The 25,087-nt window shown below is 43.0% G+C and overlaps 3 protein-coding genes and 1 long non-coding RNA gene across 10 annotated transcripts in view; 2 read left to right on the forward strand and 2 right to left on the reverse strand.

The window, feature by feature from the left end:
- The window catches only part of usp24 (ubiquitin specific peptidase 24), a 32,419-nt gene extending 19,334 nt beyond the window's left edge, over positions 1-13,085 (forward strand). For all 5 annotated transcript variants that reach the window (XM_044198287.1, XM_044198288.1, XM_044198289.1 and 2 more), the window contains 26 exons: positions 165-309; positions 419-538; positions 655-780; positions 1,078-1,176; positions 1,288-1,370; positions 1,458-1,599; positions 1,683-1,802; positions 1,934-2,148; positions 3,010-3,134; positions 3,293-3,434; positions 3,782-3,932; positions 4,072-4,167; positions 4,913-5,016; positions 5,108-5,221; positions 6,423-6,630; positions 6,754-6,843; positions 7,184-7,286; positions 7,389-7,507; positions 7,721-7,834; positions 7,943-8,008; positions 8,118-8,184; positions 8,392-8,470; positions 8,617-8,692; positions 9,575-9,661; positions 9,867-9,977; positions 10,396-13,085. In XM_044198287.1, coding sequence (XP_044054222.1) covers positions 165-309; positions 419-538; positions 655-780; positions 1,078-1,176; positions 1,288-1,370; positions 1,458-1,599; positions 1,683-1,802; positions 1,934-2,148; positions 3,010-3,134; positions 3,293-3,434; positions 3,782-3,932; positions 4,072-4,167; positions 4,913-5,016; positions 5,108-5,221; positions 6,423-6,630; positions 6,754-6,843; positions 7,184-7,286; positions 7,389-7,507; positions 7,721-7,834; positions 7,943-8,008; positions 8,118-8,184; positions 8,392-8,470; positions 8,617-8,692; positions 9,575-9,661; positions 9,867-9,977; positions 10,396-10,458 — 2,965 coding nt within the window. In that variant the 3' untranslated portion in view covers positions 10,459-13,085. The remainder of the gene's footprint in view (positions 1-164; positions 310-418; positions 539-654; positions 781-1,077; positions 1,177-1,287; positions 1,371-1,457; positions 1,600-1,682; positions 1,803-1,933; positions 2,149-3,009; positions 3,135-3,292; positions 3,435-3,781; positions 3,933-4,071; positions 4,168-4,912; positions 5,017-5,107; positions 5,222-6,422; positions 6,631-6,753; positions 6,844-7,183; positions 7,287-7,388; positions 7,508-7,720; positions 7,835-7,942; positions 8,009-8,117; positions 8,185-8,391; positions 8,471-8,616; positions 8,693-9,574; positions 9,662-9,866; positions 9,978-10,395) is intronic.
- Positions 13,086-14,321: 1,236 nt separating this feature from the next.
- pcsk9 (proprotein convertase subtilisin/kexin type 9) lies at positions 14,322-21,249 on the reverse strand. 3 transcript variants are annotated; one of them, XM_044198294.1, is made up of 13 exons: positions 21,124-21,249; positions 20,855-21,045; positions 19,958-20,149; positions 18,778-18,910; positions 18,557-18,690; positions 18,328-18,469; positions 17,951-18,147; positions 17,690-17,873; positions 17,406-17,576; positions 17,162-17,310; positions 16,919-17,084; positions 14,895-15,043; positions 14,322-14,812 (listed from the first exon to the last, which is right to left on the reverse strand). In XM_044198294.1, the coding sequence occupies exons 2-13, from the start codon at positions 21,026-21,028 to the stop codon at positions 14,618-14,620; spliced, it is 1,986 nt and encodes a 661-aa protein (XP_044054229.1). In that variant the 5' UTR covers positions 21,029-21,045; positions 21,124-21,249; the 3' UTR covers positions 14,322-14,617. The 3 variants fall into 3 exon arrangements, with proteins under 3 accessions (XP_044054229.1, XP_044054227.1, XP_044054230.1); XM_044198292.1 differs by having other exon boundaries at positions 20,855-21,048; positions 21,124-21,206; XM_044198295.1 differs by lacking the exons at positions 20,855-21,045; positions 21,124-21,249 and adding an exon at positions 19,139-19,334 and having other exon boundaries at positions 19,958-20,093.
- On the forward strand, positions 14,706-15,199 carry LOC122877165. Its single transcript, XR_006378200.1, has 2 exons — positions 14,706-14,841; positions 14,928-15,199. It is a non-coding gene; the product is annotated as an uncharacterized LOC122877165 (long non-coding RNA).
- A 2,075-nt stretch (positions 21,250-23,324) lies between the features above and the next one.
- On the reverse strand, positions 23,325-24,977 carry bsnd (barttin CLCNK type accessory subunit beta). Its single transcript, XM_044198300.1, has 3 exons — positions 24,543-24,977; positions 24,364-24,440; positions 23,325-23,684 (listed from the first exon to the last, which is right to left on the reverse strand). The coding sequence occupies exons 1-3, from the start codon at positions 24,717-24,719 to the stop codon at positions 23,573-23,575; spliced, it is 366 nt and encodes a 121-aa protein (XP_044054235.1). The 5' UTR covers positions 24,720-24,977; the 3' UTR covers positions 23,325-23,572.
- Positions 24,978-25,087: the final 110 nt, after the last annotated feature.

Here is a 25,087-nt window from a genome sequence, read left to right on the forward strand (position 1 = left end):
CATGTTAATCTTATCCATCAGTTACATTTTATTTTTATTTTGCAAACTCATGTGAGTCATTTTAACGACGTTCTGTTGTTTTGTTGTTTTTTCGGAGCAACGGACAAACCACTGCAAACCACTACCTTAATCTTTTGTCATCTTCTTCATGTGTGTCTGGTCAGGTGCAGCACAGCCAGCAGCAGGCTGGCAGCCTATGAGGTGCTGGTGATGCTGGCAGACAGCTCTCTCCCAAATCTCCGACTGATCACCAGAGAGCTCATGTCCATGCACCACCAGTCTGATCCTTCCCTCTGCAAGGAGTTCGATGTAGGACACTGATTGAAATAAAATTTCTTACAGTAATATTTGTTGTTACATATAGCTTGATAGTGGTTTATGGTTTAGCTGTGAAACTAACTCTCTGTGTCTCTCTCAGTATCTTCCCCCAGTAGAGAGCCGGTCAGTCTCAGGTTTCGTTGGATTGAAGAACGGTGGAGCCACATGTTACATGAATGCTGTGTTTCAGCAGCTCTACATGCAGCCTGGCCTACCAGAGGTACACATGCTTTATATGTGCTGTTTACCCTCTGTAGACACCAGAGGGCATCTGCTCTTTGAGTCCAGACTGAGTTTCACACAGTGAATTAATGATTATATATGTTTGGTTTTAAGGCTTTCCTGTCCATTGAGGATGACACCGATCAGCCAGAAGAGAGTGTCTTCTACCAGGTCCAGTCTTTGTTTGGCCACCTGATGGAGAGCAAACTGCAGTACTACGTACCTGAGAACTTCTGGAAGGTAACAGACAGTTCAGTTTGACTAGAAACCAGAGATGCTCTGATTGAGATGCACTCAACCGCTCAACTTCCAAGTGTTGCTGCACAAGTGTGGGCAACAATAAGATCAATCAGGCAAAAAGTATACTAATCACACTTTATAATGACACTATCATTGTCTGCAACATCAAAGACATTTCTTTGTTCTTCTTTCTTCTTACTGTGAAGATTTATCTTCAGTTATAGTGTGGCATGACTTAGTTTATAGAGTTCATTACCTAACTTTTCTCCACGTGCAAATATGTTATGTCTGTTGCAGATCTTCAAGATGTGGAACAAGGAGTTGTATGTACGAGAACAGCAGGATGCTTATGAGTTCTTCACTAGCCTGGTGGACCAGCTTGATGAACATCTCAAGGTAAAACTCACACACACTGTTCCAATTTTTAAAAAAGCACCAGCTACGCACTTATAAAACCCGATTGGTTGTGATGAAATGTTTATGATGATGAAACTCCTGTTTAACTAGAAAATGGGTCGAGAACAGATCTTCAAAAACACATTTCAGGGAATCTTCTCTGACCAGAAGATTTGTAAAGACTGTCCTCACCGGTAAGCAAGAATGATTATTTCTCAAACTTCAAGACTATTGTTTGAGACACATCACAAATGTTTGACCTTTGACCTGTTATTACATAGGTACGAGCGTGAAGAGACATTCATGGCTTTGAACCTTGGAGTGACGTCTTGTCAAAGTTTAGAGATCTCATTGGACCAGTTTGTCAGAGGAGAGGTGCTAGAGGGCAGCAATGCCTACTACTGTGAGAAATGCAAAGAGAAGGTGTGTATAGTGCTCTGCATGCTTTCATTCTGCTACACTGATGTCAAGTGTACTTACAATGTGTAATTTGTTCATCTGCACAGAGAACCACAGTGAAGAGGACGTGTATCAAATCCCTGCCTAGCGTTCTCTGTATTCACCTCATGCGCTTCGGCTTTGACTGGGAAAGCGGACGCTCCATCAAATATGATGAACAGATCAGGGTACGAAGTATTTCTCATCCCAAGATCACAAATCTTCATTTACTAGGATACACTTTCTGATTTTATTACAACATCTCAAATCTCAGAAATATAAATATGATTTATATGAATTCTATATTGTTGGTGCTCAGTTCCCCTGGGTGCTGAACATGGAGCCCTACACCGTTTCTGGAATGGCTCGTCAAGACTGCAGCGGAGATGGAGGCGAGGGGCGAGGCGATGGGACCTCAGGAGGGTCACCCAGGAAGAAAGTCACGATTTCTGAGAACTATGAACTCGTGGGAGTTGTTGTCCACAGTGGTCAGGCACATGCCGGACACTATTACTCCTTCATTAAAGATAGACGGTAAGAGACACTGTAGTCAGAAGTTCCTCCACCCTTCCCTCGTTTAAAGGGCTAATATTCTCTGAAAATCAAAAACGCTACGTCCTGCAAAGTTCTCAGATTGTATTTTCCAGCTCCTGTTCCAAATAAGAAGCACATAACTAGTGATTAGAGGAGCACAATAATCTGTTGCTTTAGTTTTCTAGGCAGATTTTAGAGGACCTCCTTGGGGTACATGAATGCAGCATCAGACTTGTGTGGGCTGTCCTGCTTTAGTTTGTAAGCATCTCCAGATGTCTGGCTCTGGAAGGCAGGAATGCTCACTGAAGAAGTGGAATGTAAAAAGACCACAGGAGTTAATATTTGGCACCCTTTTCTCGCTCACTCGCTTGTTCCTATCCCCGTTTAAGACTACAACAAAGAAAGTTTGTTCTCTGACATTAATCTCGCTCCAGGAAATTAGACACATTCTGGAGCTGCTTCTGTTATCCTCTATGTCAGTAAGAGATCTGTATGTGTTTAGATCTTTAGACAAGTCACCAGACAGGCTGGTTGGCATGCAGGTGGACACCACGCCCTGTACTGCAGTATGTTGACCGGTGTTATGTTCCACTGTAAACTGTTTAGTAAAGCAAAAATGTCTAAATCTTGTGAGAGAAAAGACCCCATTTTTGCCCTGTCAACAACAGGGTCAGAACATTGTGTACATGTTTTATTATGTGTGCCTTTTTTGTTTTTGGTATTGCTGATATATCATTCATTCAGGCATGTGCTGAGTTTCCAGTTCTGAAGTAGCGCATTGGGATGAATCAGAATCTAATCTGACATTTTCCTTGTCCCTCCTTTGCCCTCCTTCCATCTTTGTTTGTCCTTATCTCTTAGTGGTAGCGCCCGTGGACGTTGGTACAAGTTCAACGACAACGTGGTGGAGGAGTTTGATATGAATGATGAAACTTTGGAGTACGAGTGCTTTGGTGGAGAGTACCGTCCCAAAGTTTATGACCAATGTAAGTAACATGCATAAAATCTGACATCCGTGTAACGCTGTTCGTTCAATCACTAAACTTAAAAATATGTGAAACTCAACCACTGCACACATTGTTTTCTCATGAGGCACGCACTAAGTAACCTTGATGTGTGTACGCGTGTGTGTGTGTTTGTGCAGCCAACCCATACCCTGATGTGCGGAGGAGGTACTGGAACGCCTACATGCTGTTCTATCAGAAGATCAGTGACCAGAACTCACCCGTCCTGCCCAAGAAAAGCAGAGTCAGCATCATGAGGCAGGAGGCTGAGGACCTCACACTGTGAGTGAACCTCCCACCATATACTAGACTCACCTCATAAATATTCTCACCTTGTCATTGACAATGCATCAGTCACAATTTCCCACACTAGAGTGCAGCAGTCAGCAGAATAACAGCGCTGTAGGTCGTCTATGTGCCAGTGACAGTATTTAGAACCAGTTTAATACATTGGACAGAAGTCAGAGCCTTTTATGAAACATTCCAGCCATCAAACACACATTTATATGTAATTCATGTTTTGAGAAAAACAATTATTAAGTTATACATGGAACACTGTCACACTGTTTTAAACAAAAATCGGCATTTAATATATATTATCATCCAGCCTCTGTCTCTATATTTCCCAGGTCTGCCCCGTCCTCTCCCGATGTTTCCCCGCAGTCCTCTCCTCGCCCCCCCAGGGCCAACAATGACCGCCTCACCCTCCTCACCCGCCTAGTCCGCAAGGGAGAGAAGAAGGGCCTGTTTGTAGAGAAGATGCCCGCCAGCATCTATCAGGTAAAGTGGCATCAAGCAGCCTGTGTGGAACATGGAGGCCGTAGGGAAGAAATTCTGTCTTTACACCACCTTAACGTCTGTTCTGTTAGTAATTGAGGGAGTCAAGTTCATCTGACGTCTCCATTTGTGTTTTGTGTAGATGGTGAGAGATGAGAATCTCAAGTTTATGAGGAACAGAGACGTCTACAACAGCGACTACTTCAACTTCACCCTCTCCCTGGCTTCCGTCAACGCAGTATGTGCTTCTACTGTTTGTGTTTGGTTTTCTGAGTGTGTATACATACAAAGTAGAGCTGCACAGCAAATATTGTAATCATTAGTCATGAATATTTCTCTCAATTGAATATTTCTCTCAATTTTTAGGAAGAACATTTTTTCTTCTACATTTGAATCATATTTATATTTACTGTTTCCGTTTTGCGCAGTACTTTTTGTAGGAGATGCAACTATCCCCTGTTTTTACTCATACCATCTTACTGTAACTCTTTTTATGGTCTTTATTTACAAAACGCAAACCATTTAAATTTCTACTTTGCCACTTTGATGCAACACTACAACCAATCTACGCAAGCTTTGTGCACACTCTGCTTCCTTACAAGAACCACATTACATTACTCTCAGACAATTTTATCCTCTAATATTTTTTTTTTTTAGACCACGAATGTAATGTTTGTTTTGGTTCTTTTTCCTCACCATAAAAGCCTGTTTTTGCAATTCACCCTTTCATTTTGATTACATAAGTGCATGTTGATTATTCAAACATTGTGAGTGGTGACGTGTAATGAAAACACCTCACTGGGATTACCAGGGAACCTGAATACACCATTTATTGCAGCAATATAACTGAACTACACGATTGTTCATCATAGAAACATAAATTCATAGCAATAAATAATACAGAAAGCACATGCAGTACAATTGTCAGTGATCGGTTTTGTGGCTGCCGTGTGTGTGTGTGTGTGTGTGTGTGTGTGTTACAGACAAAGCTGAAGCATCCAGACTACCAGCCTATGGCCAAAGAGAGTCTTCAGCTGGCTGTTCACTTTCTCTTTCACACCTACCTGCACACCAAAAAGAAACTCCGGTATGTCCACACATACATCCACAGCTGTCAATAATGAGCATCCCTCATGAGCAGCAATATTAGACCTGTATTACATCTGTATCTCCTTTAGGGTGGACACAGAGGAGTGGATGGCGACAGTGGAGGTGTTACTGTCTAAGAGCTGTGAAGCGTGCCAGTGGATGGTGCAGTACCTGGTTGGACCAGAGGGACGAGAGATCACCAGGTCAGTGCTTGTTGGCCAGCTGCTTAACCAACAACCAAGAGGCAATTTGTCATGCAAACTAGAGAAAGAAATTACTATAAAAACTCCTACATTTGTAATTATTTCAGCTAATTACAACAGTTTAACATAACTTTCACTCTGTTGCTTTGATGGTCAGTTTCTAGTGAAAAGGGGCAGACAAAGTGAAACAATGTGCAGCTTTCTGTCCACCAAAGGTTTCCAAAAAGCTTTGACTTCTCTACAATTTGTCAGACAGTGTATTAATGAGACTGCAGTTGGTTCACAATTTTAACTGCAGCAAAAATGACATGAACACAATCACTTCAGCTTTATGCAGTTCCTGAAACATCAAGCATGGATATACTGTATGTTTGTAGGGGCCTTGGCCTGGGTTTAATCACTGCAGCAATTTTGTAGCTGTCCTAGTGATATGCGATACTACAGACTTGGCAGCTCACAGCATTGCTCCTTCATTCTAATCAATACACATTGAACTCTCTGGCCAGGGTCAAATAATTCCACCCTGGTAAAGCTGCTGCAGCCAATAAAGCTTCACTCACTCTCACTCTCAAGTACACAGACTTATATACTCGAGCTTTATATATAATTGTTCATTTGATCTGTATAATATGTTTTAATGACACAAGTACACACACACACACACACACACACACACACACACCATCTGAGCCTCTGGAGTACTCTTGAATGTGCTTTCAATTATATCTGCACTGACAGCAGGAGTATTAAAAACATACAGTGTGCGTGTTGCTCACTGACTGGTCACTGTCACTGTGGAATGTAAACATTTAGAGCCAGAGGATAGTTTCCCAAAGTGTGGGGTGACCATATGGTCCTCAGACATGATTGGTTGTCAAACATCGGACATTTGAGCAACAGTACACCCCGGCCTCCTTACATACCACAGGCCTCACGGAAAGGAGATACAGAGTGTCACACTCAGCTGTGTGTCTCAAGGCCAAAGCCACCAGTACAACCACAACAAGTCTCTCACACAAATAGTGTTTTAGACTGCTCTTCCTTTTTGTTAGTCTTGTTCTCTCTCAAAAGATACTGACAATGTTTACACGTCATTATCGATGTTAAATTCAGACTGGTGTTTCCTGCCTCATAGGTTAAATTCCATTCATTCTGCTCATCATTTACAACACTGATATTGATTGTTATATCTCCTCCTCAGGGTTTGTCTGTTGGAGTGCAGTGTAAGAGAGGTGAGGGTGGTGGTAGCATCCATCCTTGAAAAGACTCTGGAGAGTGCGCTTCACTTTGGAGACCCGGGATTGGACAGCCTGACCGACGCCCTGCTTTCCTTATTGGACAAAGATGTTCCTGAGAATGTGAAAAACTGTGCACAGTACTTCGGCCTCTTCAGTAACTTCGCTCAGAGGGTAATAAACCATTGACAAATAAGTAGATTTAGACTTTTCTGCACTCAAGTACGAGTACAAACATGAAATTAAATGACAATAAATTATTTTCTGAGTGTTTTGTCTTTCTGTTCTCTCTCTCAGGGTTGCGATCCTTGCCAGTTGTTGTTGAAACACTCAGCTTATCGCCGGATGCTCATCTTCCTGTTGGGACCCAATAGGCAAAACAACCAGGTAGAACTGTTAAAAAACACATGGTGTTGTAGTATGTTTTCATTTGAAACACAATACTTTCACTGTGACCCCTGCACTTTTTCGCTCAGGATTTTCTTAATCGTAAGACTTTTTTTTAATTTTTTTATTCTACCTTTACACTCTTTGTATGTAATAAGCATCCACAAAATGCTTCAAATGTAAATGTAGTTTAGAATTGTTAAAAGTTTCAAGAAATTTTTAATATGGTCTGCATTTAAAAATATCAGAATGTTGATTCAAGATGCAAGAATGACAAATAAATAGCAGTACTATTTGCTGAGTATAGTTTATTCAAATGTTTCTCTGTTTGTCTCTACAGAACCGGCGGTGGAGTCCTGCTCAGGCTCGGGAGTTCCTTCACCTCCACAGCACTCTGGCCCTCATCACTCTGCACTCTGACCTCAGCCCCCAGCGGACGCAGGGTGAGACACTTCAATCAAATCTTGAGGGTCGCAGGGTTGGTGTTTTTGTACAATCCAGCAATCATTCCGATTCTTTCATTTCTCACCTGTCGTCCTGCGTAGCTCCAGGAGGGTTTAAACTGCGTGTGAGTAACGTCCTGTCCTCCACCCCGCTCCTCCCCCTCCATGCGGACATCCTGGCCTCACTCTTCACTCCAGAGGGACAGCCTTACCTTCTAGAGGTAACATGCAAACCAACAACACACAGGATTTTTTCCTTTTTTGGAATTGATTGAAATGTATTTTTGCCTGTCTTCAATCCAGACTAATGATACAACAGTCATTTTTGTAATATTGGGATACAACAGAACCAGACAATCCATTCAGGGTCATGACTTATTTATCAGGACAAACATCAAAAATGTTCTCTCTTTGTCATTGTGAATATCTACCAGGTGATGTTCGCCATGCGTGAGTTGTCAGGTCCCCTGTCTCTCCTGATAGAGATGGTGACCTACAGTTCGTACTGTAACGAGCCCTTCTCACTGGGTGTGCTGCAGTTGCTCAAGGTAAAAAAGCTTCCAAAACCTCAGAGACGACTGTCTGAGCTGACAGACATTCAGTCAATGATGAGTATTCTTTGTTTTAAAATCTTCGGAATACTTTGTGTCTCGTAGACCCAGCTGGAGACAGCTCCACCTCATGAACTGAAGAACATTTTTCAGATGCTGCAGGAGCTACTAGTGAGTGACAGTCATCAGTTAACTCTGTGACCTATTGATCAATCACTTTGTAAAATCTGATTGCTATTATGATCAGCTTTGCTAACATCACTTAAATCTTTTACATCAGGTAATGGAGGACCCTCTGCAATCCCAGAGACTCAAGTATGCATTTGAGTCAGAGAAAGGCCTTTTAGGTATGTCTTAGTATTTTTGTTGTTGTTTTGCTCTAATGCCCACAGCTGGCGCAACAGTGGAGTAAAACAGTCATCTACAATGTAATGTTTTTCTTATTAACATTGTTGGTAGACTGCCATGCTACTTGGCGACATAGTCTGTTTCTGTGTGTGTATTTAATGGATTTATTGAATGTAGAAAAACCTAACAGTGCTTTTTCTTCTAAGCTTTGATGCACCAGAGCAACAATGTGGACAGCAGACGCTGCTACCAGTGTGTGAAGTTCTTGGTCACATTGGCTCAGAAGTGAGTACATCTAAGGGTCAGACATTACAGTGGTCCAGGAGTAGTAATTCTCCTAGATATACTTTATTGTGGGTGATACTCTCATGATTTTTTGACAGATACACAGGGTAATATAATTCTGAGCCTCCTTTTATTTTTTCCACCAGGTGTCCTCCAGCCAAGGATTACTTCAAGGACTTGTCTGGTCACTGGAGCTGGGCTGTACAGTGGCTACAAAAAAAGGCAAGCTTCTAAAATACTGTGTCGCCACATACATCAGAGGAATGTGTTTAGTTTTGTTGTATTTGTTTAGGCATTATAGAGAGTGACAACATACAGGAAAAGAGGGGAGAGAGAGATGGGGGGATGACGTGCAACAAAGTCAAACAAAATCAAACCGGGGATATTGCGGCTTCATGGTCAGCGCCTAAAACCTCCAGACCAGGGGTTCCCAATCACAACTCTTCGTATCAGCCCCTTATAGATGAACTCCTTTACACCTTCATGTTCCAAATTGTGTTCATTTGATTCGATTCATTTGATCATCGATCTTAAGCCTAATGCTGTTTTACAGTGTTAATTGTATAAAAGCTTTTATTGTTACAATATTTTTTTCATACAGTCATGGTGTCAATGTCTATGTCTGTTTGGTCAAGTTTGAATTCATAATACTACTTGGAGTAGTGGAAGCTGAACATTTCTACCATTTTCCATTACTTTTAACTATTTAAATTTGTTATCCATTACTTTTAACTATTTTAACTTTTTTTTTTAAGTAACTATTTCAACTTCTCTGCTCACCTGTTAAATAGGTTTCACGCAGTCTTAGTCACAACAAGTAGTGTTCAGATGTTAATAGCTGACTCAGTATGTGGAATGTTTTTTTATGGCAATTTCTTTTTTTTTTTTTTCTTTTTTTTAGTTGACCTACTCCATAATTTTTCCACATACTGCAACTGCAGAGGTACCCCCTGGGGTACAAGTACCCCTGGTTGGGAATCACTGCCCTAGACCACCAAGACACCCCAGAGGAATACATTTCATACACTGTGTAAATACTGTAAATACTTTTTATTTATCCTGTATGCTCATTGTGTTTTTGCATCATATTCCCTCTGCCCTCAGATGACAGAACATTACTGGACTCCACAGAGCAACGTCTCCAATGAGACGTCCACCAATAAAACCTTCCAGCGTACTATCTCCGCACAGGTACACACACACACACACACACACACACACACACACACACACACACACACACACACACATACTGTATATCAGCATGATACGACCCCCTCCAGTTCCACTACCACTACTACACAAACACACACGCTGTAGTCTGTACTTGATGTTTGTTTTTCTCTTCTGCTCTCAACTCGCTTCTGTTTCATTGTCTGTGTATCAAACTCTGCAGGATACCTTGGCCTATGCCACAGCGTTGTTGAACGAAAAGGAGCAGTCTGGCAGCAGTAACGGCTCTGATGGCAGCCCAGCAAATGAAAACGCCGACCGCAGCCTCCGACAGGTAGCCCTCAGCTTTGACCGCACAGTGGGCTTCTTACATGACTCATCGCATTACAGCAGCTCATTCTCAGTTCACGCAGCCAAAAAGAGAAGAATGGAACAAAAATGGAAGATCTCGCCGGCTTCTGTCAAAAGCTGTAAAGGCAGTTTGTTACCTCCCACGGTTGTTATTAGCGGCTGAATTGAAGCTGCTCCATTCTTCTCTGACTCCTGCTGTGCCTGACAGGATGCCCACGCAAGATTGTCAGACTTGTTCTGGCACAGGCATGAATACTACAGATAGATACAGAGCTGTGCTGTATAGAAATTATAATCCCAGTGTCACTGCTTAGCACATTGATATTATTTGTTCCTGTACCTCACAAAAACACCATATTTCTTTGTTCTCCTATTAAATGTACACTTTGTCCCTCTCGCAGGGGTCGGAGTCTCCCATGATGCTCGGCGATTCGAAGAGCGATCTAGAAGATGTAGACCCCTAGCTCCTCCAACCAGCAAGTTCCCTCCAAAGGAGAGGCGGCCCAGCTCCGGGCAACCAATTGAAAGGGCTGCACTTTGCCTCTGATTGGTCAGGACATTTAGGACTCCACAATAAGCCAATCAGAACACTTATTCTCTCGGTCGCTACGGCAACAAAGGAGCTATGAATAAATCATAAATTACTTCTTTTCAGAACAGCCAAGGCGCTGATGGAGATGCATTATCATTAAGGGCAGCAGAGTTGATTACGGTGGGAAGTGCAAAAACCTTCCACAATCACGGATGACTTCAGTTTATCCTTTTATTCATTCATTCACTCAGAATGACAGGAAGGTGGAGGATGGGTTTGGGTTGTGTTTTAACAATTTTCTGCTCATATTTGCCAATGTATCTACATAGACATATTCATATTGTAAAGATTTGTTCCATAGATGTAATTTCCAATGTAAGATAATATTTTAAAGTCTCCTGTGCTCTTCTCCACAGCCATGCAAATTGCGAGAGGTCACGTTAGCTGCTCTAGAGGAACTTACAGACACATGTGTGCACTTGTACAGGAACACCTCCACACAGGAGCACTTGGGAGGGGGTGGGGTTAAGTATGCACTTTATAGTCCAGCCCAGTGTATTGTGACATATAGCAGCACTGGTCAGTTCCTCTAGAGCCTCCTCGCGATCGTGTCCTCCTCTTCTTTTGCTTTTAACAACTTATATTTTCAAGTGCCGCTTATGCAGACACATGGAAGCCCTGATAGCAACCCACTCTGCCTGTGACTTAAGCTTTCGCCCTGGTGACCACAGTGTAGCCACGGGGACGCAGTACAGGGCAGGCCCTGTCCTAGAAACAGGACAAGTCCTCAGCAAATCTGAAACAAGCAGTGCCATGGTCAGCACTCTCCCTCTACTTCTTCTTCTCGCTGTCAGGCAGCCTCATGTGCTGGATTTTATTCTTATCATCGCTGTGTTTTATTTTGTTTGCCACTTTTCTTTGACTCTGGATGAATTGACTATTGGGGAGGATGTTTAGGGACTCAAGCCTTATGCAAGAAAAGCTGATCTGGAAGCGCACAGATCAGTCGTGGTGGGCCATCAGTGCCGACTGAAGGGGAGCTCAGGAGCATGTTTTATTTTTAGGTGCCAAGGTTATACACACACACACACACAAGAATAGTACATTATGATAGAACTTGTGAAAAACATTCAAATGTGTGTCACTCATTCACTTCACTGACAAACACAAAGAACCGTTCCTCCTCGCCTCACTGTTACCTCTGCTTTATCAGGTTTGATTTTTTTTTTTTTTTTCCAATGGAGTTTTGTTTTTGCTTTGCCTTTTGCTTATGTCTACCTTTGGAAACACACACAGAGGAGCTAAACCCAAATGTAGCTCTAGTTTCATACGAGAACAACGTGCATCCATCGTCCCTACCCAAATCATCGGGAGACTTGAAGTGCCTTAACCTCCCGATCCCCACCCCCACCCCCCACTTCTGACACTGTATCGTCACATCTCTGAGGAGGTGGGTTAACGTCTGATCCACCTGTCCTGATCGTGACACCAAACCAGTGTCTCCTGTGGTCAAATAGTCTCGCTGTAGGAGTGCAACAGGGCTTCTTCATCCCCATTAGACCCAAAATAATACAGGGAAAATTTCCTCTGTGTGTTGTGACAAAGGACTGTAGGAATGTAACTGTTGGTTGTTGATTCTGTGTGTATTTAGGGGGGAGGGGGGTTTACCCTAATAAAACAGGGTTTAAGTGACAGAACAGGGTTTTGGTGATGGTAAAATGCTGCTTCTTTTCACTCTGCACTCAAGCAGACACACTTTGTAAATACTGATTTATGCTAGATAGTTTTAAGGAAGCCACAGATGTTCTGGAGACATGAGCCTAAACTAGTTTAGCAGATTAGCCCTCAGCTTTAACAGGTAAATGTTTACAGTGTGAGGACTGAAGCAATCGTGCAAAATGGTTTTCTGTTGGGAGTTGTCATGTGATCAATCCACTGAGGCTCCTCGGCGTCCTCAAAGCCTGAGAAGAGAGAAGACACTGTTTTAGCCCTTCCACACCCTCCCACCCAGCCCGTTTTCCTCTCTATCTCACTCGATGTGAATGTCACATTGTGCTCTCCGGCACATTTGCATGTGTGGCAAGTGCTGGTGAAGTTTGTCTTTTCTGTGTGACAGAGAAAAAAACAGCCCCCTGTGTTGTTTGCTGTGTAATTTGGTCATTAGCACTTTCTGTCACAAACATACGCCCCTTCTCTGTAGCTGGTTACGTGCTAGCTGATAGCGCTGCATGCAGTCTGTGCCAAGTGACACATGGCAACATGAGTCGCATTTAGCCAAGAGTGTCTCCTAGGTTTGCCCCACTGCTACATCACCACATCTACTTAACAAATAAGGAAAGAACACTTCAAAACAATCTTGTTTTAATTCTGGGATGCAGGGAGGGAGGGAAAGTGCGTGGGTAGGGACTGGCATCTGTACGGGTTTTTACTGTCATTCAATTTTGAAAATTAACTTCTGCCATCGCAGGATTCTGTAATGCATGTTAAAACTCAGTTTTAATTTGTACATCAGAGTTTGATTAAGGGGAAATTTGATATAAAATAAACTGGAATGCACAACCTTTTGTAAACATTGTTTTTATGTATGTTTACAGATTGTCAAATTATTCACTACTTTATAGCAGGCCAGAGACATACCTTACAAAATGTTGGTTTCTTCTTAATAACTCATCTAATTTTATCCTACATACAATTGAAGACATTTTGATTACGACTACATTATGTCCCAGTAGGAAAATCACAGGTGTAAATAATGGAATAGAATGGAGCCATCGCTATTAATGTTATTAGTAACGCCTGTGCTTTTCCTACTATGCCAAGTCGAAATCTCTGCTGTGAAATGGGTGAATGAGTACTCAGGTGAGCGCCACTTAATGAATTCATGCATAACCCCAGCCTCATGTTATGGCTTATGTTCTTGCTTAGAATAATCCATTCACTGATAAGACATCTGTCATGAAGGGTTGTATCAATTTAGCAGTAATGATATCAGATTTCCTGTGGCAATCAAACTCCTGTCCACTCATCAATGCACCCCAGCTGGCAGTGTTGGATAGATATCCCTGTGGTGCTCTCCATGCTGAAGTCTGTCTGTTTTTTAAATCTAACAATCAGGATTTAAGTCCTATGAGTGTGTTTTGGGTTTTTTTTTTTGTTTTGTTTTTTGGCTTGAACTCTAGAATCCTATAAAGGTTAAGGTCACATAAATGCAGTTCGATGCTCATGTGTTTTATGCAAGCATAGAAAGATGCACACTTGTTTTCTGTGCACCTACTGTTCCAGACTAAATGCAAAACAAAATGAGCAGAGTGTTAACTGTCTTATTATTAATCAAGCTGCTAATCAGGCTTATTACCCAGCGCTGTGCTGCTGCCTGACTGAGCCTCCCTGGTTCATCCTCTACAGTCTGAACTGGAAACACACTCCTCTGCCACAGACACATTCATTAAAAAAAAAAGTGTGGGTGAGCTCTGATGGGTATTTCAGCATATCTGGCTGTGATTTGACAGAACTGCCTGTCACTGACTGTCATTGTGTGTGTCAGCTGTGCTGGCTCACTGTCATGACTTACTGGGACACTTGAATAAAACTGAGCCACAGTCTGCTGATTTGGTTAGGAACTGTTGAAAAGCTCCTCATTGGGTCATAAACGCATAACTGTAACTTGTCTTATAAATTCACTAAGTTCACTTGAATTGATCTGCATATCAGTTTGTAAAGCATACAGACAGTATGTCCGATAAATACAACTAGGCCATTATTTAAAAAAAAAAAAAAAACAAATTACGCTATAAATCGTGAAAGCTCTTTTTATTAGAATTGCTTTGTAAAAGATACAAAAATATTTGGTTACATTTTACAAACTAGCCTATATGTTTTAAAAACAGCTAACAAGACAGTACTAGACGAGGCAATTAATGTAAGTCTGAGGCATCAATACAATATGTGCAGGAGCATGTTTTGACCTAATCTCAAAAAATCTGAAAAACTCACAAACAGCTTTACAGAAGTGCTTACTGTCACTGACAAACATTAGAGAAATATCAACGCTGTTTTCAAGGTGTCGGGCATCAAAGGGGTGAGAGACCGGATCAGCGAGGAGTTGTGGCGGGCTGCTCTGGTGGTCTGACCCGGCAGCAGACAGCGATGCCTCCTGCCGCATCAGCTCCCGTGGCAACGCGCACTTGGCAACTGTTGCCCCTAGCAACTGGCCCCAAGATAGCTGAGCCCTGAGAGATGGCGCTACAGTCTGTCAGAGTCCAGCCGGAGGGACAGGACACCTCGACCTGCAAGACAAAAGCAGCTATGTCAAAAGGTAAAGGTCTGAGAGAAGAAGACATCTCCATCAAGCCATTTTAAAATAGTTACCTGATCTTTGTCAGCTGATATGTTTTCCAACAGGTGGCACTCCAGAGACGGAGCATGGCAGCACACGGCATGCGATGTCACCCCGTCTGTCACAACACAACGCTTCCGATCACCGTTACGTGGACGGGAGCCGGGCCAAGACGTACAGCCTAGAGAGAGACGAGCTACGTGCTTAAATGAGCTCAGACAATGGAAAACTTTTAAAGTATTGACCATTAGTGATTCTCAGACAAGCACTGGCCCATCCTCCACACAGGAATCATCATGACGGCAATGAATGAGGAATAAAGTAACAAACCACTGAAGTATTATAACGTCCTTTGACAACCCTGCTCTTTATACTGCACAGGGTGATTGCCATGGTAACTAGGATAATTGGCCAATATGTTCTAAATGCAGCCACATCAAAAGCTTATTCTGATTCAGATGACTTTATTGTCCATTAAATTCTCTGTTTCAAGGATTTATATGTAGTACAGCACTTGGGTTACAAGTTTGACTGACTGCGGGCGGCAGAGGAAGAGCGGGTCGCCCACTAATCAGCGGTTCGATCCCCGGCTCCTTGGGCAAGATACTGATACCCCACATTGCTCCCAAAGGCTGTGCCATCGGTGTGTGTGTGTGTGTGTGTGTTTGTGGATGATTTGTTTCTTTCTTATGAGCAGTTGGCACCTTGCATGGTAGCATCTGCCATCAGTGTATGAATGTGTGTGAATGGGGTGAATGTGACATGTCGGCTAGTGGCTAGAAAGGCGATATACAAGTACAGTCCATTTACCATTCAACACATCAACAGTTATCCCTTTTGATGCAATAGTTAGACATTTTTGGAGATACACTTATTCGCCTTCTTGCCAAAAATTAAATGAAAACATTGACACCACTCTTATATCTTTCCGTTAAATATGAAACTGGTGGCAGGAGACAGTCATCTTAGCTTAGCATAAAGACTGGAAAAGGGGAAACCGCTAGCCTGGCTCTGTCCAAAGGTACCAGCACCTCTAAAACTCACAAATTTATGAATTAACTGAAGTGTAAAAATGACACATTTTCCCCTGTTTCCAGTCTTTATGCTAAGCTAAGTTAGGGACAGAGGGGCAGGGTCAGAAAAGAGGGAGGACAATTTATTTTTCTCTTTGCTGAAGAGAGGGGAGGGTCTTTAATCATTCCATGCCCCAGATGGATCATAGGTGCTTTCTGCCAACTATCATGTCTCAGTAACAGGACTTTATTTACTAGTTGCTAGTAGGACCAATATGTCAGTTTTGAGAACAGTAGATGTGAATAATTATCGTTAGTAGGGATTGAACATTATTTCTCTAAAGAGACAGACCTTTTTTTTACTAGCCAACAGTTGCCTTCACTTTATTCTGCATTATAACATAACTTATGGTAAAGTTAAATGTATCATATAAATATAATATGATGCATGTTCAGCATGACTCAACCTGTGCTTCTAATGAGAGAAGCTAAAATATTAGACTATCCTGTTTACTCATTCAGTGACAGTGGTAATAACTGTTCATTTACTAGCTCTTGGTTCAAAAATAGTAAACAGCTAAAATGCTTCATAAACAGGAGGTTAGGTTCATTTTGGCAACTGATAGTTCCACTCCTAAAGTGTGATTTGGGCTACGTAAAAAATGATTGTTCGATCATCATTTTTAGCTTGAAATCAGATTTGAGTTGAGAAATTAGGGGGTGTTGCAATTTTTGTAATTTTCTATTAATAGCCCTGCGGAGGGTCTTGCTTTTTTTAAAAGTCAAACATTAGGTTCTGCCGCCCCTCCCCTTGCCAATCATTTTTGTTCAGTCCCTAACCAGCTGCTGGCTGTAACTTAATATTTAATGGACAGACATGAAAGTGGTATCGATCTTCTGATCTAACTCTCGGCAAGAAAGTGAATAAATGTATTTCCCAAAATGTAAAAATGAATGCTTTAAACTCCACGCACCAGAACAGTGCAACCAGCTGGATGGATTTGCTTGTATCATTTAAACAGCAGATTGTACCTGTGACTTACCGGTCAGGTGGTACTGCGGGCTGACACACTCAGCATCTTGCCCGGGCTTGGGACTAGCATGGACCTGGCACTGCAGACCACCTATCACACAGCAACGCGCCACAGCATACACCCCTTCACCCCCCGGACCGTTATAGGCAGCACACTCCATCTGCCTGCTGTTCACCTGTAAACACACAGTGAAGGGTTTTTAAACATTAGACCTTAGATTCAAGTGTTTTTTAGAGGTCAGTTTAAACTCACAGTGATGGTTTCTCCAGCGTGGACACCGTCAGGGGTGTAGCTGCTGCAGCTCATCATCTCCTCCCCCAGACGACAGCGGCTGATAGCTCTGTCAGTATTCGTGACCCCTGACTTCTCTGACCACACTGACCGACACAGAAGCTCCCCATCTGCGCACCCAAACAGGCAAACAGTGTGAACTACTCGTAGATGCTGTTCAACTGTGTGTGTGTGTGTGTGTGTGTGTGTGTTGTGAGTCACTAACTTGTGCTGTTGGCAGGAGGCATGGCTGCCACCAGGTTTGGAGTAATGAGACGATGTGTGTCAGACAGAGAGAGGAAGTTGATTGTGTTGCTGATGGAATAATGCAGCATCATCTGCAGGACCTGCACCGGTGACACGTTCTGATTGGACGACAGGATCACTGCTGCTATACCTACACATGTACAAACCAAAATATAAAGCACTTCTGACACAGATGACTTTTAGTTACTAGAGTTTCCTCTTCATTTGAGGTGTGGGTGCGTGCGTGCGTGCGTGTGCGTGTACCAGCAGCATGTGCAGCAGCCTGGGAGGTTCCACTACGGGAAGTAAAACAGGTGCTGCAGTCGCTACTGGCACTAACGATGTCATCACCGGGTGCAAACAGATCAATACAGCGGCCAAAGTTGGTGCCACCCGCTCCCTGTGACATGAGCTGGTCCGCTGAATTAACTGCCCCCACCGTGATGACCTGCGTACACAAAAAGTCGTTAAAGTAAGGGTTGTGTGTGAATGCATCAGGCTCTTTTAGATAAAGTGTTATGTAACCTCAGGCTCTGAAGCAGGCGAGTAGAGGCAGGCGTCATCTCTGTGGTTCCCCGCAGCAGCGATGACCACAGCTCCGTTAGCCACCATGTCCCGACAGGCCGTGTTTAATGAACGGCTGAAACCACCAACGAAAGGCAGCAGTACAACCACAGCGTCCGCTGGACGGGCCAGTAAAGTTGCTCGGATATACTCCATACCTGAACAGGACAGGAGAGGGATGTTCAGAAAATACACTTAGTTTCAAGAAAAGATGCTGGGCTTATTGAAGGCATGTATCTCAAACATGCACAACCAATGGACAATGTTGGGGGGGTGGGGGTCATAACACATAATCTCCAGTCCATAGTAGGCCTACAACAGTCCTGTGGGAGTCCTACCCGCCAGAGCTCCAGACATGGTCCCTTTCCCCTGACAGTTGAGCACACGGACCAGGTTAACACCAGCGCCTCGAGCAACACCAGAGTCCAACCCACTCACAACCCCCGCCGTGTGTGTGCCGTGACTGTCACACTGACTGGCCTGTAGAGGAGAGCTTTGCTATTGAGCTACAATGAGAAATATGCAAGTATATTGTTGAAGTGCAAGTATTTCATTTGTGTGTGTGACCTGTCTGTGAACTCTGACTCCATCCTCCTCAGGGACGTTGTTGAAGTCTGTGATGAGCACTCGTCCTTCAACCTCTCTGTGAGAACTCTGAACGCTGCCATCCATCAAATACACCTCCGCCTTCCCTCCATCATCTACAGTGGACAGAGGGTGTGTGGATTTGAAATATAATGTGAGTGTGTGTGTGTGTGTGTGTGTGTAAGAGACAGAGAGGGACTCACTGGGTGGCCTGTATGTTCCGTTTTCCGAGGTGCCACCATGAGGCTGCAGTAACCTCTGGAGGTTCCAGGGGGCGCTCTGAGCAAAGATGGACGAGTCCTCCTCTATGTAGTGGACATGAGGGAGCTTCACCACCTGGCAGGAACACAATCAACTGTTACTGTGGGTCTAAAGCAAAAATAAAAGCCTGCACAGGAAGTTGATGAAGGTGAATCTGCTCACCTACTATTGTCTATTGTAACCCCTTTGACTTTTGTTTGTTTTTATTTGAATCATATTGGATGTAATTAGGATTTTTTTTTTTGACAGTGAAAGTGCAAGAAGGTTCTGTGGTGTGAGGAGCATTTTGGCCATCATACTTACTGAGGACCATGATGTCATAATCAACTGACAAATTACGTTGGCATCAGTGATGTGACTCTAGATTGGTTTGATTCTTATCTGTCCAGCAGGTCCTCTGTCCTGTTGTGGTTGATGGTGGGCCTACCTCCCCTCTTTTTTGAGGGGTCACTATCCTGGGTCCCCTATTATTCTCCATCTACTTGCTGAGGCGTATCACCTGCACACATAATATAGACGTCCACTGTTATCCAGATGATATGCAACTGTATGTTCTGATGAAACTCGGTACTACTGACATGTCCTCCATCATCTGGATGTCCAAAACGTTCTTCAGGTTGAATGGGAGATCGTCATAACTACCTCATAATTTATCTTTTACAGTTTGGATTTTACAGTTGTATCCTTGTTTTACTGTAAAGCATGTTGCTGTATAAATAAAGCCATGTACTTAAAATATAATATGATATAATGTAATGTATTTACTTTGTAATTTATATTTTTACTTAATTTAATTCCATTTGTAGAGTTGTTTGTTTGTTATGCATTGACATTGAAGGGCCCTTGTTGTTGCTCAGTGTCCAGTAAGCCTCAGTAGATCCACTGTGATTCAAAGAGGTAAAACAATAAAACATGAAAACTTGGGGGTGAATATTTAGAATACTGTGTATTTTAATGAGGGGCGAAACACAAATAAATGCAGTTATGTTGATATGAGGTTTTTTTCTGAGAGTTGGTGTCCTCACATTGATCACAGACAAGACGTTAACCCACACCTTCATTCACCACCACAGGTTTTACTGGTAAGCACAGCAGCAGCATGCTGACAGGTGAAGCAGTTACCAAGTGAAGGACGTCACTGTTCATCTTGACCAGGAAGCCTTGCAGAGCTCCAGAGTACGTCTGCAGGATCTCCAGCAGGTAGCCTCTCCTGGCTGCTTTGGCTCTCAGTCTCCTGATGGTCCTCTGCACGTGAGACTCGTGCGTTCCCTGACGCAGTATGACCAGGTACTGACCGGGCATGCGCCACGCTGCCTGGAGCACAGCACAGAGAACATGAGCGTGCAGGTGGGCTATCCTAATGCATGTACAGCAGAAACAAGGCATGCTTGCAAAAAGTTTTATCTAAATGTCACTCAGCACTTTTTAATGGATAGTAAATCATTTATTTTCTGCGTCTGTTTGCTTTACATATCAGCATTGCTCTGATAATATTGCAGAAATAAAAAGAGTTTGGGGGTTTTCCAGGTTGTGAGCGCACATTTAAATGGAGGTTAATCTGTGCCCTCTTTTTAGCTGGATCTATCAACACAGTCCCATGGATTATTTGACCCAATACCTTTTAAAATGCTCCAAAGCATCGAGATAATATTTATATAAGGTGAAACTCATTTATTAATTTCTTTAATTTCTGCGCAATGAGATGATGAAGACTTGTCTGACCAGTGGTGGAAAGTAACTAAGGACATTTACTCAAGTACTGTACTTAAGTACGATTTTGAGGTACTTGTACTTTAGTATCATAAAAGTGATACGTTCATTAATCTATCAATGATTAGAATCCAATAATATAATATACATTCTTCTGAAATGGGCCATTTTGCATAATGATTACGCCTAATTTTACTTGTGGTATATTTTGATTCTAATACTTTTGTACTTAAGTAAAATTGTGAATGCAGGAAACCGAGTATTTGTACACTGTAGCACTGCTGCTTTTACTGACACACTGATTATTACCTTGTTGCACCTGAGGAACTCAGCTGCGGGCTCGGCTCCGGTTTCAGGCTGAGTCCCGTCCTCGCGGATCAGATCGAGGATCATCTCGTCGTCCTCGGGGTAGTCCTGCGCGCTCACGGTCAAAGATGCGCACAAACACAGCGCCCAGCCAATCCAGCCAGAGGTGCGCCGCATTCTTCAAACCTCTGGGACTGCTTCCAGTGAAATTGGAAATCAAACTATTAAACTACACAAATCCACTAATGAGAGGTTTTATTATTATTAGTTACCCAGATGTTTTGGTGTCCGCGACAGCCGCGCGTCCTGTGTGTCTGACAGTCAGATGACGTCTCCAACCATCACCACCTTTCTGATTTTGGCAACAAAAAAAAAAATCGGACAATTGATTCTTATAATTCAAGGCGGGGACTGCTGACGTCTCCGGGGCTCACGCCACCGCTTTTGTATCGAATGATTCTCCTCCGTTAAAAACACCTCTTACTGTGGAGGAGTCATGTTTCATGCTCCCACCGAACCACCCTGAAATGATTGTCAAACACTTCCTCTCAGTTCAAGTTTATTTGCTGATTCTGTTTTAACACGTGCACTTAATGTGAACACTGTGAGCAATGCATGCAAGTGCAACTTGTTCATGTCTGAACTCCTGCTGCGTGATTGTGTGCGGAGAGGCTGATCATGGTGAGCTCATGTTTGACATTTATTTTCATTATTTTGAATTGATTTTTTATTTAGTCCCTTCTGTTTAAACCGTGGTGAGATGCGCTCAGAGGTGCAGAGCCGCCAGCAAAACTCCTGAATCTCTATCAAACTTTCTCTTTGTGTCTCTCTGTCCATTCAACCCTCTCCAAACAATTGCGTGTGTGGTTCACACAGTTCGTGAAAAACTGCAACACTTAAAGGGGCACTCCACCGACTTTACACATGAAGATCAGTTTACTCATCATGAAGAGTACTACTCAGCATATGAAAGAGGTTATATAATGTCCTCTGTGGCTCTTTAGGAGCTTATTCAAGTCTGAGAAAATAACCCTGATGATGACAGGGCTCTCACACTAAAAGTGCAAATGTAGATGCAAGGACATTATTTTCAATGGAGCGAGTGGCTGAGTGAGCCATAGCGGCACACACTACCAAAAGTTCAACTAAATGGAACTTTGACCCCAAATATGTATTCTGACCTCTACAGTGCACAGCTGGCATTGACAGAAGGAGAAGTTATGACTGCAACAATTTTACTGTGGAGATAGAAAAGTTCATTTTGTGCATCTCTGAATTCCCAGAGTGATGTAACTCCTTCATCAGAGAGGACAGGGGTTACTTGGTTATAAAATGTAGTCCATAGCATTATCTGCCTTGTAGGATTATGTGCTGCTACGCACTACCTCACACAACTTATTTGCCTTTAAAATAACTGATGTTTTTGGCCACTTGGGGGCAGCAGAAACAAGCTATAAACACAACACTGGCATCCTTCATAAAGTTTTTTAGGATTTATATGTTAGCAAACAGTTGCTTATTTACACATCCAGCAGTTATGGAGCAACACTATCATTTATTTGGAGACATGTCTCTGGCCACCTGACGAATGTAAGTCCAATAGTCACTCTCTTTTAACTCTGCTTTGGTCTCCACCAACTCCTGAGGGAAATATCTGGCTCTTTAGCTGCTAAATGCTCCACTATGTTTACCACTTAGTCTCTCTGTTGGTTTTTAGAGCGTTTTGGCTGAAAACAGTTGCCTTCTGCAACTGAAAACAACGCTATGAGAGCAGTGAGAGTAAAGTTGTGTGCCGGACAGCTAAACAACAAGCTGAAACTCACTATAAAGCTCTGTTTGCAGATTCGGGTAATATTTCTCTGTAGGTATTTCCCTACGAGCGACCCCTTTCTCATTGTCACATTGTTTTCACATTGTCATGATACATTGTTAACAACAATATTCATTATAGCCGCTTTAAAATGAAACTGGCAGGAGACTACAAATTTATAACAGGCCTGCATTACAACTGGTGCCATTAAAGGTACTCTGTGGTGTTGTTGACCACTAGGAGCGCCATGGAGCAATGTTTTTATGAATGGGTCTCTGTTTTGTTTGTATTGAGCGTGTACACAAGGACGGACATGCGCTACATGTTACACATTCCTGCCGCCAGTTTCATGCTACCACGTTTAAAAGAGTTGAGCCTTTTCCAGGCAGCGAGGGTGTAATGAAAGACACTACAGAGTTGCATTTTGGAATTTGTAGGATCCATCATCTTTGGCACTTGACCCGTGCTCCATACTAGAGACTTAAAGTTAGGATATCTTTTGCACTGATTTTGACCATTGTCTCTCGCAAGACCTTAAGTTTCTGGAGTACTCCTTTAATCACGTAATGTAGGTCAATGCAGTGTCACTCAATGTCCACCAGGTGTATTCAACCCACACGCACTCTCTCATATAGTAAATAGTGCCATCTTCTGGAACTACCACTCAGTACACATTCAACTTTATTAACTTCACACTGACACAAAGTGTTCAACTGTTAATACATAATCAGTCACTTCCATTAGCTGTAAAAACAAAATACACATCCAAACAGCATCATGTGTGAGTGATGCTGTCATTTAGTCAAAGGTCATAAAAATGCATCAGATGATCTCTTCACTGTCCTGAGTGCAGTGTGGTGGAGTGTTTTGATTGGACCAATGAGGAGTCCTCTGATGATGGTGTCCCTCCCTCAGACCAGGTGCAGTGTGGGGCAGCTGTGGCATTGGCTCTTCAGGGCTTCAGGAAGAAGTCTGCTGCTGCTCAACTTTTGGCCACAGAAACCTGGCAGAGCCTCAGCATGCCTAAAATTAAATCAAGGGGGAGGGGGAGAGACAGAAATAGAGGTCTAGTTCCAGCGTTTTGTCCTCATTTTCTTACTTTCTTTAATCCGAGGGACGGTTTTGCTGAGCATGCATGTCTTTATCTGGCTGCTGAACATTCATGTAACTACAAACACTCACATGCAGGAGCTGCGCAATACAACCTCCTTTTTCACCCACTGGCCACAATACTAACTGAGGCTCAAGTGCTTTAATCAAGGAAACATTAATGGTCCTTGTTAAGGGAAGGGGGAGCGTTACTCATTCACTTTCTCCACCCTTATGTTTCCCAGTAATCTGCCCTTTTTAGTCCCAACCTTCAGTCCACCATCTCTCCTTTTTCTTCTATTCCACTTTTCCTTTCCTCACCACTCTCCTTTAACTCCCTCCTCTGATCTGCTGCCATAGCTACTCCATTACATCACCATTCATTTTCCTGTAACGATAATAAAATTACTATCCACAGTGTATTAGTGCAGATCCTTCCTCCCCTCAGACACATTACACTGCTGCTGTCGCCATTTCGCCCACAAAATGATGGCCGCTTAGCATGCTGAGATACACAGACAGACCACAGGGAATCATTAAGGCCTGAATGAACACCCACTTGTTTGTGGGGCATTAGGACAGTGTGTTTGTGAATGTGTGCGTGAGACAGTACCTTTCATCTTTTGCTCCAGCTGCAGTACACACTAGATCCTCTAGACATTTGTCCTGGATCTCAGGAGCCAAAATGACCTAACAAACACACACGCTCCATTACCAAGTCCATTTCTGCGTGACAGCAATCACATATTATTTCCTGTGTCTTTCTCCCCAACGCACACAGTCTGTCTCTACCTTGGGATAGCACTGGCAGAGGCTCCACACAGTCCCGGCACACACCATGATGACGCCCAGAACGCATAATGTGGCGTAGATGTGCGGTCGCTCCTGAGTCATGATGAAGAGGCCAACTGCTGCCACACACAGCCCCGCCGCTATCAATCCGTACCGATATGGTTTCCCCTCTACCATCACTGCAACCACTGCTGGCTAATGAAGCTCTTATTTGTATAAACGTAAAACTCAAGCACCTGTTGTACAGTGAGGAAAGATTTGGTGTTGTTCTGTGTCAGGGCTTGAAGGTGAGGGTGGAGAAAGCTCTGTTAGGGTTCCACTCTGCTGGTTATTACAGCCTGCAGACAGCCTGGTCAGGTCAGGTATAAAATTGCAGCTGTGTGTGTGTACCTGATAGGTCACCTTGTCTCAAGCTGCTGGCAAAAAGGAGACTCGCAACTGAGCTTCTGATCAGTGTTGAGTTGAGTGTTTATGTTTGCTTGGTTTGGACATGATTTTAAACAAGTCGACATTTCTCTTCTCCGCCTTTCTGGGGTTTCCCTCTT

The sequence above is a fragment of the Siniperca chuatsi genome, linkage group LG6, assembly GCF_020085105.1.
Source record: "Siniperca chuatsi isolate FFG_IHB_CAS linkage group LG6, ASM2008510v1, whole genome shotgun sequence".
Classification (NCBI taxonomy): Eukaryota; Metazoa; Chordata; class Actinopteri; order Centrarchiformes; family Sinipercidae; genus Siniperca; species Siniperca chuatsi.

Bases quoted from the DNA above. Each gene is read 5' to 3' on its own strand.
- pcsk9 (XM_044198294.1), bottom strand. From the start codon at position 21,028: ATGCGGCGCACCTCTGGCTGGATTGGCTGGGCGCTGTGTTTGTGCGCA. The intron at 17,085-17,161 runs GTGAGTTTAAAC...GTGTGTTTACAG, and splicing joins ACGCTGGAGAAACCATCACT to GTGAACAGCAGGCAGATGGA. The intron at 15,044-16,918 runs GTAAGTCACAGG...GTCTCTCTCTAG, and splicing joins CCCGCAGTACCACCTGACCG to GCTGTACGTCTTGGCCCGGC.
- bsnd (XM_044198300.1), bottom strand. From the start codon at position 24,719: ATGGTAGAGGGGAAACCATATCGGTACGGATTGATAGCGGCGGGGCTG. The intron at 24,441-24,542 runs GTAGAGACAGAC...TGTGTTTGTTAG, and splicing joins TCTGCCAGTGCTATCCCAAG to GTCATTTTGGCTCCTGAGAT. The intron at 23,685-24,363 runs GTACTGTCTCAC...ATTTAATTTTAG, and splicing joins GCTGGAGCAAAAGATGAAAG to GCATGCTGAGGCTCTGCCAG.